At 43.2% G+C, this 17,431-nt stretch overlaps 1 protein-coding gene across 1 annotated transcript in view; it reads right to left on the reverse strand.

Moving 5' to 3' along the window:
* Positions 1–755: 755 nt before the first annotated feature.
* Positions 756–17,431, reverse strand: part of CHSY1 (chondroitin sulfate synthase 1) — a 69,954-nt gene continuing 53,278 nt past the window's right edge. The window contains 1 exon segment of the mRNA XM_015543693.2: positions 756–3,786. Within this exon segment, the coding sequence (XP_015399179.2) occupies positions 2,194–3,786 (1,593 nt within the window). The 3' untranslated portion in view covers positions 756–2,193.

The raw sequence follows: 17,431 nt of genomic DNA on the forward strand, positions 1-17,431 counted from the left end.
AGCACGAGTGGGAGGAGGAAGGAAACGGTGAACTTGAACAAAGCGTCACCAAGACACTGGATGGACATTCAAGCTTGAGAAGGAAACTGCTCATACCCTGTCCTAAATCCCTCTAGTTAGCTAGTATGATGGAGAACTTAACTTTGTCATCAGGATGCATACTGTGCTCTTCCTTACTGAAGAATAAAAACATCTGTGTTTTTCCAAAGGAAAACTAAACATCCCCACAAAGTAAATGACAATTAGGCTGAATGGCAGCAATCCCTCCCGAGAGCACAATGTTATTATACTGGGTCTTAACTGTCATTACACGGTAAGTACCTGTCCTGGACTGGAACTGGCATCCACAAAGCTTGCTCCCTTGGCATCAAAGATCTAAACTTTTTTTGATTCTTGGATTATAGAGCAACCATACACAATTTATCCTGTAGTTAAGATCTAGCCTAAAACCCCGAGAATGTTCGTGCACACAATAGCACGTGGGCACTGGTTAAAATGCAGATTCCAATGGGCGCAGTCAGTCCAATATGGGGCCAGGAAGGTGCATCAGTACCAGGAAGCCAGATGGGGCATGGAGTGGGTTTGAAGACCCTTGTTCTAGAGAACAGAGAATGGACAAGCTGAAGAGGAACAAAGGACAGGTTCACTGGAGGGGGGTGCGGGGGAGAGGAAGAGGCACTTGAAAGTTTCATTTCACTCCCAAACTGCATTCTACATAAATATTCCCCCTGAAATAACTTGAAAAACTTTATAAATCAGTGTTTCAGTTTTTTACTCTCCAAATGTTATACAATTCTTTAGCTAAAACAGGAGTAATGAGACAAAATGGTCCTGAAAAGTACAATAGAAAAATACTGTTGACTGGTTTATTTTCCCGAATGAGCAACAGACTATTTACAAATAAGCAGATCTCCAACGATGTGTATTAAAATGGCAAGTCTATTACTGTTTGAAATCTAAATGAAAAAGAAAATTTATTAAGGCACATTTGATCTGTGAGTTTTTAAAACAAACGAACTTTCTGGTGTAATGACAGATTTCACTTTTGTTCCCAAAACATGTGAGCACCAAAATTGTCAAAGAACACTTAATATTTAGTAAAACAGTAAGGAATGTAAAAATTGAGGAGGGAAAAGCATTTTCAAAAGGAAATCTTTGGAGATCAGTTTACTGCAAATAAAATAACACTAAAACACACTCCTGATACACATAAATACTAATAGCCTAACAGGTACTTGAGAAATGGCCGAGCTCTAAACAATGGATATTAAATAAATTAAAGGTATTTCAGATACAAAGAATAAAACAAAACAGTAATTAAAGATTGAAACAGCCAACTCCACCAATGTAACACAGACAGGATGAACAAAACCAAAATACATTTTCCCCCAATGCTTTCATTAGGGCGGGTTTTTGTTTCTGTTTTAGCTTGTGTACATTAGATTTATTACAATAATTCTTCTTTGCCATTCCAAATATTAATAGTGTACCCTTTAAAGATGAGGAGAAAAAAAAAAACAAAAAACCAAATCCTTCTTGGAATTTAATGCCAGGTCCATTAAGCCACACGAATTACGACGACAGCCATTCATCTTACTGTGCCTTTCTCCCCTTGCTTTTAAAACAACTCCGTGACCACAATGAGCACAAGTTGGGGGAAAGAATCAACTTTGGAAAGCTCTCCCGACAATGATGATACAGCTTATTATCACATTTCCTTATTTTACAATTAGAACATGAAATGGCTTTAAAAAAAAAAATCGCCATTGAAAAAAAAAAGACAAAAGGTCGAATCTGTGCAACGTTACCAGTTACAACAAAACATGTACCAGAGTTACAGTGTTCTGTTACATTAATACTTTGCAGGAACGTTCATGTTTTCTACCATAGGACCACAGCAAAGGGGTCTGAAAAGAAACGCATAAAACACAACGAAACACAAGAAAGTTCTGTCCATCAGGTACATTTCAAGTCATTATCAAGCAGGCCTGCTACATGACGTTCAGCAAGAAAATGTGCTCAAAGGCAAACATGATCACATTTTTGTTCAAAAAGCTCAATCATTAAGGAGTCCTTTGTAAGAAAATCATGTGTAAAATATATCCTTGTATGGACTTCGAAAACGGATCATACAAAAAATTTTTGAAAAATAAATTAGATAATTAAAAACGTCTCTTCCAGCAAAGCTGGACCTTAGGCTGTCCTCACTGAGCCACTGTTATTGCTGTTTTTACTGTAACTTGGGTCGTTTTTTTCCAGCCACATTTCAGCCAGCTGCTGTGTGGACCCATATGTGGATGCTTTGGACCCCAAGCACATTTTGTACTGTTTGGGATCGAGATTGGGATCACAAAAGACAGGATGGTGGACGTGGACTACTCCCACTTCTTGGCTCCTAAATGTCTTCAAACCTGCCTGGACAACCTTGTTGAAAAGGTCCACATCCTCGAGCCCCCAGCCCTGGATGGAAACATCAAAGCCACCTACTCGGACAAGATCTCCCTTGTAAATGCAAGTAATGCCAAACCCATAGTTTCTCCAGAAGCCAGTTTTCTGAGTGAAGGCAAAATGGTTATCACTGGGAACTTTCCCACTATAAACAATCTTTGGATCGTACTGGCTAAAGATGATTGGAAAATATATCTGTTGGCCCAGAACTGTATTTGCTCGACATCGTTGAAGGAATTCTGTAGTAAACACGAGGTCAACGTCACAGAAAAAGAGCAGAGACTCGTTACTGAACTGGGAAGACCCTACTTCAAGGGCCAGAGCTCTTGAAAACTCTCCAGACACAGGCAAAATCTGCATGTCAGCTTTAGGGTACTTAATGCGATAATCTCTCATGAGTTCAACTTGTTTGGCCTTGTCAGGGTTCGAGTCAGAATTGAAAAGCAGAACCACGAGCTTGACGTTCTGATTGGGAATGAGACACGTCTTCTCGAAGTTTCCCATGAATCTCACAAACATGTCGAAACGCCCAGACAATGGAATCAATATATTTATCTTTTTCTCTTTGGGTTCTTTGTGCTCATTCTTTGATCCAGGGAGCTGAAAGGGAACAAGTTTCTTCAGGGAATTTGAGAGAAAGGACAAGGATCCGGATTCCTGATTGATTTTGTTGGCCAATTCCTTTGCATCCAGTTCCTCGTGCTCCACAAACTGGATCTTGCTGAAGGTCTGCTGTAAATATGCATGTCGCCGGACGGGAACAGTCATTTTTTTCCCTTTGTGCTTTTTGTACAGAAGGAGCAGGTCCAGGATGTATTCGGCCCCATACATGGGGTTCACCCGGCGGTAGCCATACTGTATCTCCTTGAAGTCAATAATGCGTCCTCTGGTCTTGGCATTGGCGTTGATCATCTCCATGACCTGCATGACAATGTCATCCAGGGCCTCCCTCTGAGCGGAGTCCATCCCTCTCCGAGGCGGCTGGCCCTCAGCTGCAGAATACAAGTATTTCCCAGTCAGAAACTCCCACTCCAGGATCTCTTCCCGCTGGCGGGGCTGAAACCTCATGAAGGAAGGTGGGATTCCCAGCTGGAGGTCTTCTTTGTGAATCTCTGTGTTGCTGTATCTGCCCATCAGGACAATCTCTCGGTGGAGCTGGATGGTGCGGTGGCGAAGCTCGGCTATCTTGCGGCTGAGCATGTAGCTGTGGAGCCGGTACTGGTAGGGTGGGTTTTTGTTGGGGTGCAGGGTGATGGCTCGGTGAATTTTACTATTATGGAGATCTCTAATGTACCCCTTTTTGTTCTGTTCGTAATTCTCATAAAAAAGCTGCTGCATCTGTTAAGGAAAAAAAAAAAAGATGGCTAGGTTAGTATCACGTGACTCTGTCCCTCTAGTCTCGCATTTCCTTACACACCTGCAAAGTCTTCAAAAAAATCTAAATATTTGAAATCTTTCCAAATGAGCCACCAAAGCATACCAGAAGCCTTAGGTAAAGCCCAATCTCCAGCAGTCCGATGGGATGAAATGAGTAAGAAATATGAACTGCATCAAGAAATAAGCCTTCATCAATAACCAGAGTTGGCCAATATAATTCTGAAGGCAATTTTAAGAATTGTTTTCCTATAGAAAACAATTTTAAGAAAGTTTTCCTATAGAAAAGGTGTAATTTTCAGATCACAGTCAGCATACCTGCAAGAGAATGTCACCCTGGGTCCCCACCAAGCCCATGTAAGGGACCCAAGAGCCGAGGTCCCCCCTCCTGCAGACTGGCCCCCAGTGGGAGCTGCTGCCCAGCTGGAAGAACAGACCCTACAGCTACCCCTACACAGGATGGTGTAAAGAGAAAAACTCCAGGAGCGGGACCTGACGCAGGACTAACACTGCTTCCAGGGAGCTGAAGACAAGGAAAGGGGAGGAGACCTGCCATCTGGAAGGACATGCTGCAGGCGAAGCCAAGGTTCTGCAAGGTCACTGGAAGTGAGCACTTTGACTTGCTTGTTCCTAGTGTCAAGTGCACCTCCCCACAGCCTCTGTGCAGGCAGGAGAGGGTCTGCTCACTCAGCACCGGGGCTCCAGCACTGGCACAGGGCAGCACACGGCGGGCTCAGAATGTCCAGCTAAAAGGCAGGCAACCCAAACGGGCCCATTATTCCACCAACTCGTCCCCTGTCCTGGGACACTGGCTTGGGGGGAGCAGGGGGGACAAAGGTTTGAGGTCCATCAGCCCAAATGCAGCATGTTCCTTAAGTCAGATAGAGAGTATACTTAATTCCCCTGAACATCCGAGCGGTGAGATGATGAGTATCTACAAAGCCTTCTGGAACGAAGAATAAAAATCTGCAAAAACCATTCAATAATATTGAAGTTGGTATGTGATAAATTAGTCCTGTTTCATTTGTGGGTCATTTTGGGGTTTTGTTCATATTGCTAAATACTAACGCTTGATAGGGTGATATGTATGTGAACCAAGCAGTTTATGTGCCTTTGGAAAGTCTTTTTTTTTTTTTTTCTAAGACATGGCAATCAATGTAACAGTAAAATATATGGGTTAGCATTTTTACATCCAGTTTTCTTCTTCGATATGATACTACAAACTACCAATAAATAAAGCCAATAAGAAAGAAAAAAAGGGGAAATACTTCCACAGAATGGTGAGAGAGATAGAAACAGAGACAGAAAGACAGAGAGGAAGAGGGGACAAAGAATACAGGCCAGGTTCTGAGCAAGGCCTCCACCCACATTCACTCCCTCACTCAATTCTCAGGGAGCCACGAGTCTGGCAAATGCTGACCTTCTCAAACTCGGCCCTTTGCTCTCCTGGACGCCTGTGAGGTCCATTCGCAGAGCAGGACTTAGCCTGGAATAAGACAACATCTCGGAAGTGCCCTGTTTCCAACTTTCTTCCCACAAGGTCTGTGATCAACATGTGACCTGGGTGCATGGGATCAGCCACTGAGGTAGTTCCCAAATTCTAAATTAATTAGAAAAAGCAGTCAGGTGTCAAAGAAGCTAGAAGGCAGGCAGAGCATCCCGAACCTGGGAGAGCATCCCCGCCGTTGTGGTGTGCCAGGAGGCGCTGGGCACACGCAGGGTGCTCCCTGACCGGCCTGCAGGGCCCCTCGTAGTTTCTGCTCCCAGGGGATAGCATACAACACAGGCACTCACTGATGTGCGACTTTACACACGTCTTCTGTCATTTACCAGGCAATGCGGGAGAGCAAAACTCTAATGCTGGACTCAAACGGCCAGAAGCAAGGCTGCAGTCCGGGATGTGCTTAGGAAAAGCAGGGCGCCTGGACTCCCCTTACCCCTGCGGGCCCCAACAGCAGCCCGGAGGCCCTTCCTCCAGTTATCTGAGTCCTGCCCCCTCCCCCCTCCCCTGAGGATGCCACCTGGGTGTGGGGGAGCTCCGGAAAGGACACAGCAGTGCCCCCACCACCACGGCAAAGGAATCAGCAATGGCCCAGGGCTCCATGCCTGCGGACTAGTAAAACAACTACTGTATGAGAGACGGAAGGCTATGTAATAATTTATATGTATTTGTTATGATGACATAGTATTTTCATTTTGTCCATTTAAAATTTTTAACAGTGGGCATGAAGAACCATGGCTTGTTTTAAAGGTCTCTCCATTTGCAAGAATATAAACACAATGAACCATACAAGCTGCTTTCCAAAATTAGGTCAGAAGAGCCTGAAGCCGGTGGTGTTCCTCCCCCCTCCGGCCCTTGCCCCCTGCAGACAGCTAGTGCCCAGCCCACCTCCCCGGGGTCTCAGGCCTTCTCTTCTCTCTCCAGGCTGGACTATGCCTCCTCAGGGCTTCCCAATGGGGCTCCCTGCAGAATTCTGTTCTCCTTCCCTCAGGGCCATTTTGACACAGTAGCAAAAATGGTCTTAAAATACAAATCAGAGGCTTATGGCTAAAAATGAAGTCCTAGAACCCATATGATTCTTTCCAAATTATCTCTTCAAAGAGAAGAAAGAAGTAAGAAAGGAATAAACCCACAAGGACCAAGAGAATGGGAGAGGAAACACAGTAGGGAAGAGATGCCCCCAAATGCTGAGGACATGAAAAGGGAGCCAAGGAAGATGGCAGCTAACGGCCTGCTCTAAACAGTAAGCCAATGTGCCCTTCAGAACCCCAGGAAAGGAGCTGTGAAAGGCAGGGGTGAGGCCCAGTGCTGGACTCAGCGAAACCATAGGCACACGGAGGGAGGAGAGCGCTGGCAGATGTCCAGCATGTTCAAAGACATGCTCCAGGTTACTCTGCCATTTAGATGATGGGGGTGTTGCCCAAATTCATGTAGGACTGCCCACCAACTGTAACAGAATCAGGATGCACGAGGAGCAAGTATTGGAGGTTTCTTAACACGGTCATCATTTACAGTAGTTGTTCCAGAAGAGATCTGTCTACAGGCTCCTTCCCTCACTCCTCTAGGACTTAGTTCACTGAACAGCTGGGCAGGGATGAAAGCAAGGCTGATAGCTGGAGGGAAATGAACGTCTAAAGAGCAGGGCTCCCAGCCCTTTCCTCAACTGGGTCTCAGAGCACTCACCCTCCACTCTCCATTCCCAGTAGGAGACTGGAAGAGTCTTTTCTGCATCAATTAAACATTCCCATTGATTATCTGGAGTCCTCCTGCAAAAGGGACCGCCCAAGGCCAGATCACTACAGCTATGACACTAGTTTAAGGAATCTTGCCTACAGGGCTTTCAGTTAGCTTCTTCAATGCCTGAGTCTTCCTTGACATCAACAGCCAGGGACCATCAGGCAGCTGAAGGAGGGTTCCAACAGGAAAGATGGAGACAGAACACAGAAACAAAAGATTGCCGAAAGAGAAACAATGCAGTGAACAGAAGAGAAAACAACGGAAACAAAAAACAAACCTGTAGCACATTAACACAGAAGACAAGGCACTCGTGCAACAAAAACTGAATACTGTAAAAAAACAAAAATCAAAAAAACCAAAAACGCTCTTGAAAATAAACATAAAATAGCCAAAGAAAAAAAGGAGAGTTTGAGGATAAAGCTGAAGGACATCCCAGAAAAGAGAGATGAAAACAAAACCAGGAAACAGAAAAGTATTCATTCCAAAAAGAGAAAAGCACATGAGGGAGAGAGTAACAATACAGAAAATGGGCTCAGAATTAAAGACACAGTTGCTGAATTAAACCCCAACTACCTAGTACTAAGAGTACAAACTCGGAACACCACAGATAAAGCAATCTGAAAAACTTCCAAAGAGGAGGAAAAGGGCCATGTATAAATTAACCAGAAACTAGAGTGCTCTGTCCTGACTGGAAGAGAAAGACCAATGCCTTGTTAAAAACAGGGGGGGAGTGAAAGTTATTCTCAATGGAGAATTCTCTTCCCAACCAAACGACCCATCGAGTAGGAGGGTAGAAGAGAGATTTTCAGACATTCAAGGACGGTTTTACCTCGTACTCATTCCATCCCAGCTATGAAAGGATGTGCCCTTCTAGAGTGAGGGAATACATCTAGAAAGATGATCACATAGGATCCTGGAAACAAAAGGTACAACAGAGAAGAAAGCAAAGAGAGCCCCAGAAAGTCAGTGCAGGTAAGCCCCATAAGAAGAGTGCAACGGACTGGATGTCTGCGGACTCCCAATTCACCCCAACTGACACGCTGAAGTGCTCTCAACGTGAGGTTATCTGGAGGTGGCGCCTTTGGAAGGTGACTGAGTTTAGATGAAGTCATGAGGGTGAGGCCCCTGCGGTGGGATGAAGGCCTGTATAAGGGGGTGAAGGGACCAGAGCACTCAGTCCCCACCAAGACGGTACACAAGAAAGCAGGTCTGTAAACCAGGGAGACGATCGTCACCAGAACCTGACCATGCAGATACCTTCATCTCAGACCTCCAGCCTCCAGAACTGTGAGAAATACATTTCTGCTGTTTAAACCACCCAGTTGACAGTGTTTTTGCTCTGGCAGCCAGGACAGACTTGAGACAAAGAGTTCTAGAGCAGACTGGGGGAACTGGTATCCAGACATTCACTACATCTCCAGAGTCTGGCTCATGCTGGACACAAGACGCTCAGCAGTTATTTGGTGAATTTATGATAAACAGGAAAGTCTTTACGCACAGCAGGTATCAAGATACTGTGGCATGATTTAATGCAGAAGAACACAGATGACGAGGGCTGACAGACATGAGATCCTCAGTAACTAACGATGAGGGATAAGCCTGAGGTCACTCTGGCTAGAATATATTTTGGAATGTAAAAATCAGCAGTGTATTTTGAGGAAAAATAAGTACCCTTCCAGACAAAGGATGTAGTTGTTATTTGTCCTTTACTCCCTAGAAAACTGAGTCCATGACTACACATTTTATTCTTGGCTATCAAAACCCTATGCATGGAGAGTGATCTCCAAAGGGAGTCCTCTGTGCAGTGCATGGTCTGCTGCACATGACTGCTGCTTCTTACAGGCTCACCAGGACATCACATCCCCGAACACTTTCAGGACTACATTTCTCAACATCTTTTAGAGGCCGTCTGAGGCTATGACTTTCATAGTGTCGGACGTCTCGGCAAGCTTCACCCAAAACAGAGCATGTGTGCTAAAGGCATAAACACAAAGAAAATTAATTCTTGACATTTGACTAACGGGCTTATGGAAGCCTTAAAATCCCCAGGAACGATTACAGACTGAGAATGTGAACTTAGAGGAAAGTTGTAGGTATCTTCTGACTAACCTCTAAAAATCTAAATGAAAGGAACGTTATGTTATATCCTTTTTTCTTTCTTTTTTTTTTTTTTTTTTAAATGAAGAAATCTTTTGCAAGACAGAGATGGCGTGAGCGTGTGTGTTCGGGGGAACAGCACTTATTCTGTTACAAATGAGGCCAAGTCTATGCCCAGACTAGCTCGTGCTCTCCCCTCCTGTATCACCCCCAAAGGATTTACTTAGTACACTAATATTACTACAAAATAAACATTTAGACAAAGAAGCCACCCACCTGACAGACTGGATGGAAAAGACACCTGCTATGATCCTAAGAAAAATCTAAATAAATAGCTCCTTGTCTAAAAGAGCAAATGTGGACATAAGTACTTTACAGGTGAGCAGACAGAATGTCTACAGGTGAGGCCATGCACCTCCACTGAAGGGTACTGATGCTGATACTAAGACCCTGCCCAAATCGGCTTCTAGTGGCACCTTTTGTTCATTCAGCACATTTAACAAATGCCATCAACTTCTATACAAAGCCTTATTACAAAATGGCTTCGGAGGAAAGGTAAGGAAAAAGGTTGTGAGTGTGCACCACCACCCCCTCCATCTATCCCCTTTCCACTTTTACCCCGTCACCTTTTCCACCTGTTCACATCAAGTGATCTTAGTGCTTTTGGATCTCCTGTCTGCCTTTGTAGTATTTTAGGCATTTGCTTTTGCTCTGGGGATCCCTTGCGAAGTTCTCCTCAAATTATCTTTGTTTTTATCTTCACTAGTTCCTAGTTTCCTGCTGTCATTTGGGTTTTGCCTTTAAAGATGCCTGGTTGCATTTAAGAATGCTGCAGGTGAGATGAAATCAAGCCATTTTGCTCTGGGGCACTGGAATGAGGAACAGTTGGATCATTAAGGTGAACATCTGTACCTTCTATTATGCATTGTCCCTCTTTTCCTCAAATTATGGCTAACATGCTGTTCACTACAATGTTCCCCACTAAGCAGATAAGAGGCAGGTGCCATTTAATTTCTGGACTCCAGGCAATTGCCTAGATTCAACAGGAATGAAGTCCTCTACCTTTAAGAGGTATAATTACGTGACTAAAGTAAGTGTTTAGCAATTTAGTGGTAATAGAAATAAACTACTATTTCTCTGTGAGAAAGTTCAGAATGTAACAATTTAAAATAAACGTTCAGAAGTAAGACTATATGGAGACATTTATCGCTTTTATGCTACTAGTGAGCTGTAAGACCTTGGAGGAGTCACTTGAATTTGTTGGGTCTCAAAGTTCTCTCGTTTATAGAATGTCTATATCGTACTAAAGGTTCCTTCAGTGTGAAGAATTCTAAGATGGGATCTACGTGCTAGTTTCATAACCAATCACATAGGATTCTAAAGTCATGCTGTGATGTTCTACCCATCCATCCTGATATGGTTGAAGATACAGCATTAGAACGTTACAAGATTCTACCTTCACTGAGTCAAACTGTTTGGAGCATTAAAAGATACCACTACATCCCAGTTAACTGCTTCCGTCTTATAAAAGCAAACCTCTAATTCTTCTTTTTTTTTAACGGTTACTTACTTACTTATTTATTTGGGGGGGGATGGGGGTACGAGGAAGGGGCAGTGTTAAAGAGAGAATCTTAAGCAGTCCCCACGCTCAGCGCAAAGCCCAACATGGGACTCAGTCTTACAACCATGAGATCATGCCATGAGCCGAAATCAAGAGTCAGAGGCTTAACTGACTGAGCCATCCAGGGGCCCTGCAAACCTCCAATTCTGCTATAAAAATAGTTAAGGATAGGAGATTCATAACAGGTCATTGTAGTAATTCCACGCGGCAACAAATATTGTAGTTTGTTTGTTACAAAGCATTCAAATTTAAATTTTAAGAAAACTTCATTATTATGTAGTATAGTTCAATAATCTGTCACTTGGCACATTCCTTCCAAGAATATTACATAATGGGAAGTTAAAAAGTACTGCAGGAGAAAACACAAATCTGTGCATACAGGTTTCTCTTATAATCACAAGGTCATTTCTTGCATAAAAAACATGGAAGAAAGCCTTTTTAAAACACATACAGCACCACTGATGGTTTAATTTCCAGTGTCCATAATACAGCTCTTAAGCTTTGTTCTAAAAAGTGTCCCCATAACCTTGGACTCCGGAAAAGCCATCTCCTGTACTGTGAGATGTTTCAGAACTGTGACTCATTCTATGGTAAATCTGAGAGGGGCTAACAAATATCAAGGTCACGCTATTCCCAGGAACTTCTAGCCCAGCTGGGAACACCCATCAACTACCCACATCTAATCTTCAGTTAACAAATACCGACTGCTACAGTCTTCATTAGCAAATGTCCTTGGCATCCTCTGCAAGGAAGGCCAACATTCTCATTAAGTCACGGTTCTCCCCATTAGCTGTTTACATTAGTGTCCATCATTAAATATGTATTTCAGCTGCATCAACAGACTATCACTGCTCCAGATCGATGGATATTTCTTCATTCTGATTTATGCAGCATTTCAATTCTTTGCAGAGTATTTTTCTTATCCTTTTCTGCTGAAAAACGTTTCAAAGAAAATATGGGTTGCCTAAATGTCAGGAGATCATAACTGGTAATAGTTTCAAAATCATCTCACAGTTTTATATATTTAAATTAACATTCTCATATACCTATAGGTAGGGTTTTTCCAGAGAATTTACTGGCTGAAGCAGGACCTTTAGAGATGAAAGAGAAAATCTGTTAATAAATTAGGCCAAGATCACTGGCGTAAACTGGCCTGTCCGTGGCTCTCGGGACATATGGTCACTCCACATGCCCCTATTAGGTCTCTCTCCTAATGCGTTTGTATAGGCTTTGCCAATTTGCATTCAATTAGTAAGTTCAAGGATTAGGTGCTTTGTATTTTAAAGAGTTCATTTAAAAAAGCAAATTTTTTCATGGGAATTATGCTGGGCCTCTAGTGGTAAAAAAAAAAAAAAAAAAAAGAAAGAAAGAAAAATAATAAGAGCTGTATGTTTGTGTCTTGATCCATTAGTGCCAAAATCTGAAATCTAAATACCTTTTTGAGAAGTCTGACGCAGTTCTAAAGACCTGAGAACTCAGCTTGGCAAACTATTATGAAAACTGTTGGTAGTAAGGTAATACTTCTACATAAAACAATAAGCAAAGTGATCACACTGAAATCAATAGAGTCTGCGGGTGAACATTTCGTGGTTTGAATAGTCAACAGCGGCAGTGGAAAGAGAACGCCCTTATCTGCAGTCAGAAAACTATCTAAACTTCCATCTCTGCTCTTTACTAACATTTGACCTTGTGGGAGTCAATTAAGCTTTCCGGGCACTGCCTTCCCCCACCCACCCCCAGCCCCCACCATAGATAAAGAAGCAAATGTGGCAGCATTATGAAGAATGAATGTACGCACAATTATCTTCAAAAGAACAAAGTCTTGCGCAAATGTGGCACCAAATACTTACTGAACACATTAAAGGCACCCTACGAGGCAGGGAAAATCTAAAAGGTCAAGTACAAAGAAAAGATAAGCTTGCACACAAAGATAAAGCACACAGTGGGCAGCACTACCACCTGGGCCCTCAGCCTGCTCTTAAGGGAAGTGTATGAAGGGCTCTCCCTCTGTATAGGTGTTTCTCTAAAGCCTGACTCACAGCAGGTGCCTGGGTCCAGTCACCGTTGGCCACCAGCTGGCCACCACATATGCGTCCCCTCACAGTGCTCCTTCCTAACCCTAGTCCGTATGTGGCCACATACAGCTCTCACCCTGGAGCAAATAACCATAGGAAAAGCAACTTAAGCTATAGCCTAAGGGATCGCCAAAAAACAAACAAAAACAGAAATAAAACTAAAAACAATCTTACGGGGCAATATTGGGGAAGTGCACCAGGTTAGGGAAGTTGGAGGACAGGGACACATAGGAACACAGGCCCAGTGGGTTCAGATCTGATTTTTTTACAGAAAAGCTAGAAATATGGCTATTTTTGTATAAGTTTCCTACTTTTTATTTTTTTTATGTTTATTTATTTTTGAAAGAGAGAGAGAAAGAGTGTGAGTAGGGGAGAGGCAGAGAGAGAGAGACAGAATCCGAAGCAGGCTCCAGGCTCTGAGCTGTCAGCACAGAGCCTGACATGAGACTCAAACTCACGAAATGTGAGATCATGACTGGAGCTGAAGCCGGATGCTCAACCAACTGAGCCACTTAGGTGCCCATAAAGTTTCCTAATTTTTAAATGTTAGCCACCAATTCAAATTTTAGAATGAGAGACAGAGAAATATGAGCCCAAATGAACCTGTGGGCCAAATGTGGCATACAAGTTCATTTCCTTCTAGGATTTTTTGAAGTCAAGATTCCTGATTTGTTGTGGAATCTCATTCTAAATAAAGACATTTTAAACCATTTTAACTTGCCACATTTATCAAGTAATATCTTACACACACACACACACACACACACACACACACACACACACACACACACCTAAAGATCCAAGCAGGCTTTGAATGATGAAGGTCCAGGAGCACCTGGGTGGCACAGTCGGTTAAGCATCTGACTTCGGCTCAGGTATGAACTCACACTCTCTCTCTCTCTCTCTCTCTCTCTCTCTCTCTCAAAAATAAAGATTAAAAAAAATTTTTTTTAATGATGAAAGTCTAATGAGTTAGGACAACCCAGTGGAGTTGCAGTCACAAGACGAGGCCACCAGAGGAGGGCAGCAAGGCCAGTGGAGGGGGAGCAAGAGCACAGCCCAATTCCTGTTCACTCCAGCCTTTTGAAAGTACAGCTTCTGCTTGAGAACCTGATGGTAGATATCATGGCTTTGTTTCACACATTCAAGTCAGTATTTCTGTCACACGGTGGTGAGGGAGTCTGCATAGGGACTCCCAAGCTTAATAATCCTGCAATTAACTCCATGTAAATCTGAGAAGGGGCTCTCACTCTGCAATTACAAAGGGTTGAGTTCCTACAGTTGTCTTTAAGAAATGGGGAAAGGGGAAGGAAAGGGAGTGTTTCCGGGGGAAGGGGGGAGCTCTTAAATTCTACAGTATCAGATTTCTAGAGAAGTGATACAAATAAACATTTTCTAAACATAGGCAACCAACAAAGGAGCAAAGGCAATATAAGCTGAAGCAAAGATAGTCTTTTCAGCAAACGTTGCCAGAGCAACTGAACACTCACAAGAAAAAACAAACAAACAAAAATCAATCTGGACATCGACTTTACACCCTTCACAGAAATTAACTCAAGACAGACCACAGACCTGAATGTAAAAACACAAAACTATAAAAGTCCTTGGAGATAACAGGAGGCAACACAGAGAACCCTGGGTATGGAGACGACGTTTTAATACAGCACCAAAGGTGATCCATGAGAGGAATAATTGAGGAGCCGGACTTCATCAAAATTAAAAAACTTCTCTGCAAAAGACAATGTCAAAAGAATGAGAAGAAAATCCAGAGGCTGGGAGAAAATGTTTGCAAAAAACATATCTGATAAAGGACAAGTGTCCAAAATACACAAAGAACTTTCAAAACTCCCCAAAGAAGATATGCAGATGACCAATAAGCATGTGAAAAGATGTTTAACATCGTATGACATTAGAGAAATGCAAAATAAAATGAGATACCACCACAGACCTATTAAAATGGACAAAATCCAAAATACTGGTAACATCAACTGCTTGGCAAGCATATGGATCAACAGACCCTCTCATGGGGCGTCTCGGTGGCTCAGGTTTTGGCTCAGGTCATGATCTCATGGTTTCGTGAGTTTGAGCCCCACATTAGGCTCTGTGCTGACGATGCAGACCCTCTTAGAATTCTCTCTCTCCCTCACTCTCCACCCCCCTCCCCTGCTCATGCTGTCTTTGTCTCTCTCAAAATAAATAAATAAAACTTAAAAAAATAAAAAATAAAAAAATATAGGATCTCTCGTTCATGGATAGTGGGAACACAAAATGGCACAGCCTCTAAAGACATTTGGCAGTTTCTTACAAAATTAAACGTACCCTTAACTGTTAGATCTAGCAATTACATTCCTTGGTATTTAACCAACTGAATCGAAAACTTATGTCCACACAAAAAGCTGCACACAGGTGTAGCAGCTTTAGTCATAAATTCCCAAACCTGTAGTCAACCAGTGTGTCCTTCAAGCAGGTGAATGAATAAACTGTGGTACATCCAGACAACGGAAAATTATTCAGCAATAAAAAGAAATGAGCTATCAAGCCACAAAAAGACACAGAGAAACCTCTAATGTGTATCATTAAGTGAAAGAAGCCAATCTGAAAAGGCCACTACATACTGTACAATTCCAACTATAGGACATCCTGGAAAAGGCAAAACCATGGATACAATATAAGGATCAGTGGTTGCCAAGAGTTAGGGGAAAGGGGGTGCACAGAGGATTTTTAGGGAAGTGACACTACTCAGTATAATACTACAATGGTGAGAGAATGCACAACATCGAGAGGGAACTCTAATGTAAACTAGGGACTGGATGATTATGATGTGTCAGTGCAGGCCCACCGACTGTAACAAATGTACCATTCTGTGGGGGTGCTGATGACGTGATCGCGGGGTTGGGGGAGAGACGGGTATATGGGAACACTACAGCCTGCTCAACTTCCCTTTAAACCTCAACTGCTCTAAAAAATAGTGACTTAATTTTTTAAAAACTTGGGGCGCCTAGGTGGCTCAGTCGGTTAAGTGTCCGACTTCAGCTCAGGTCACGATCTCGCGGTCTGCGAGTTCGAGCCCCGCGTCGGGCTCTGGGCTGATGGCTCAGAGCCTGGAGCCTGCTTCCGATTCTGTGCCTCCCTCTCTCTCTGCCCCTCCCCCGTTCATGCTCTGTCTCTCTCTGTCTCAAAAATAAATAAACGTTAAAAAAAAAAATAAAAAAAATAAAAACTCACAGGCAACCTAGTAGGAAAAAAAAAATCCTCAAATTATGTTTTATGTTAATGTTTTATGTTAATAAAAGTAGATTCCAGGGGAAGATAGTCAATCCGTTTTCTCTGACTTGTTATTTATAATCAATTCTTTTGTTCTTCCCTTCCACTCATTAGTCTACTCCCTGCTCTAAGCAAAACAAACCCTTTAGAGGAATATATAAAATACTCTAGGATTCAGATCCTTGTGGAAAGAGATATGTGGAAACAAAATCCAAGCGATTAACAATTCACAATGAGTTAAGATTTTTTGGTCTTTGAAGACAGCAAACTAGAAAGCCCTATATAAAAAGAAGAGACTTTTTTTTTTTTGAGTATTTGAACATCTCATTAGTGTACCTCCTTCCCTCCCTTCCTCCCCCCCCACACACACACACTCATTTTAATCCTTACAATTTTAAACCCCTTAAGGGCAAAACCTACTTTTGCTCTAGGTGCCTAGCACAAGCAGTTGCGCAATAAGCACTGGCTGAATAAATGAATGGGTGGATGTTACTTCTCCTACTTTACAAATGAGGACAAAAAAGATTAATCACTTAACACTGTAAGTGGCTCCAGGCGATATTTCAACATCACAATGACAGACAAGCACCTTACCCAACAGAAGAGGTGACACTTTAGGAAAGAGAAGCCACATCGTACCACATGTGCCAGGCAAAGCTACCCCTGTCCTCAAGCCAACCCTGCCCCTCACATTCCCAGGCAGACCGTCCAGGGCTCGGTGGGCAGACCGGTCAAAGGCGAGACACACACTCAGCCCACCCCTGCCCCTCCCTGGCCCCCGCTTCCCCAACTCCCAACAGATACGGCAACAGGACCTCAGAAGACAGCCCCTGAACATGTAGAGTCTGTCCTCAGAGACATGAAAGAGGAAAAGCATCCTTGAAAGAGGATCTTCTAGGGGCACCTGGGGGCTTCAGTCAGTTAAGCGTCTGACTTTGGCTCAGGTCGTCATCTCACGGTTTGAGAGTTTGAGCCCCGCATCGGGGCTCAGCCTGCTATGGGTCCTCTGGGTCCTCTGTTCCCTTCTCTCTCTCTGCCCCTCCCCTGCTCGCTCTCGCTCTCTCTCTCTCTCAAAAAAAAAAAAAAAAAAAAAAAAAAAAAGATGGATCTAGAATTTTCAAAAATCTCACTTAGGGCCCAGGGCCCCCTAGCTGCTCCGCCAGACTGAAGTTCCTTGAAGGCAGACCTCGCCCACTATTTCTGCAGCTCCAGCACAGAGCAGAGCCCGGCATGGGCCACAATCCCTTAATAAACACTGACACAAAGGAGAAAAGGTAAACAGCGGAGAATTTTAGTGTACTGAGCACATAATCA

The sequence above is a fragment of the Panthera tigris genome, chromosome B3 (genome assembly GCF_018350195.1).
Source record: "Panthera tigris isolate Pti1 chromosome B3, P.tigris_Pti1_mat1.1, whole genome shotgun sequence".
NCBI classification, from domain to species: Eukaryota; Metazoa; Chordata; class Mammalia; order Carnivora; family Felidae; genus Panthera; species Panthera tigris.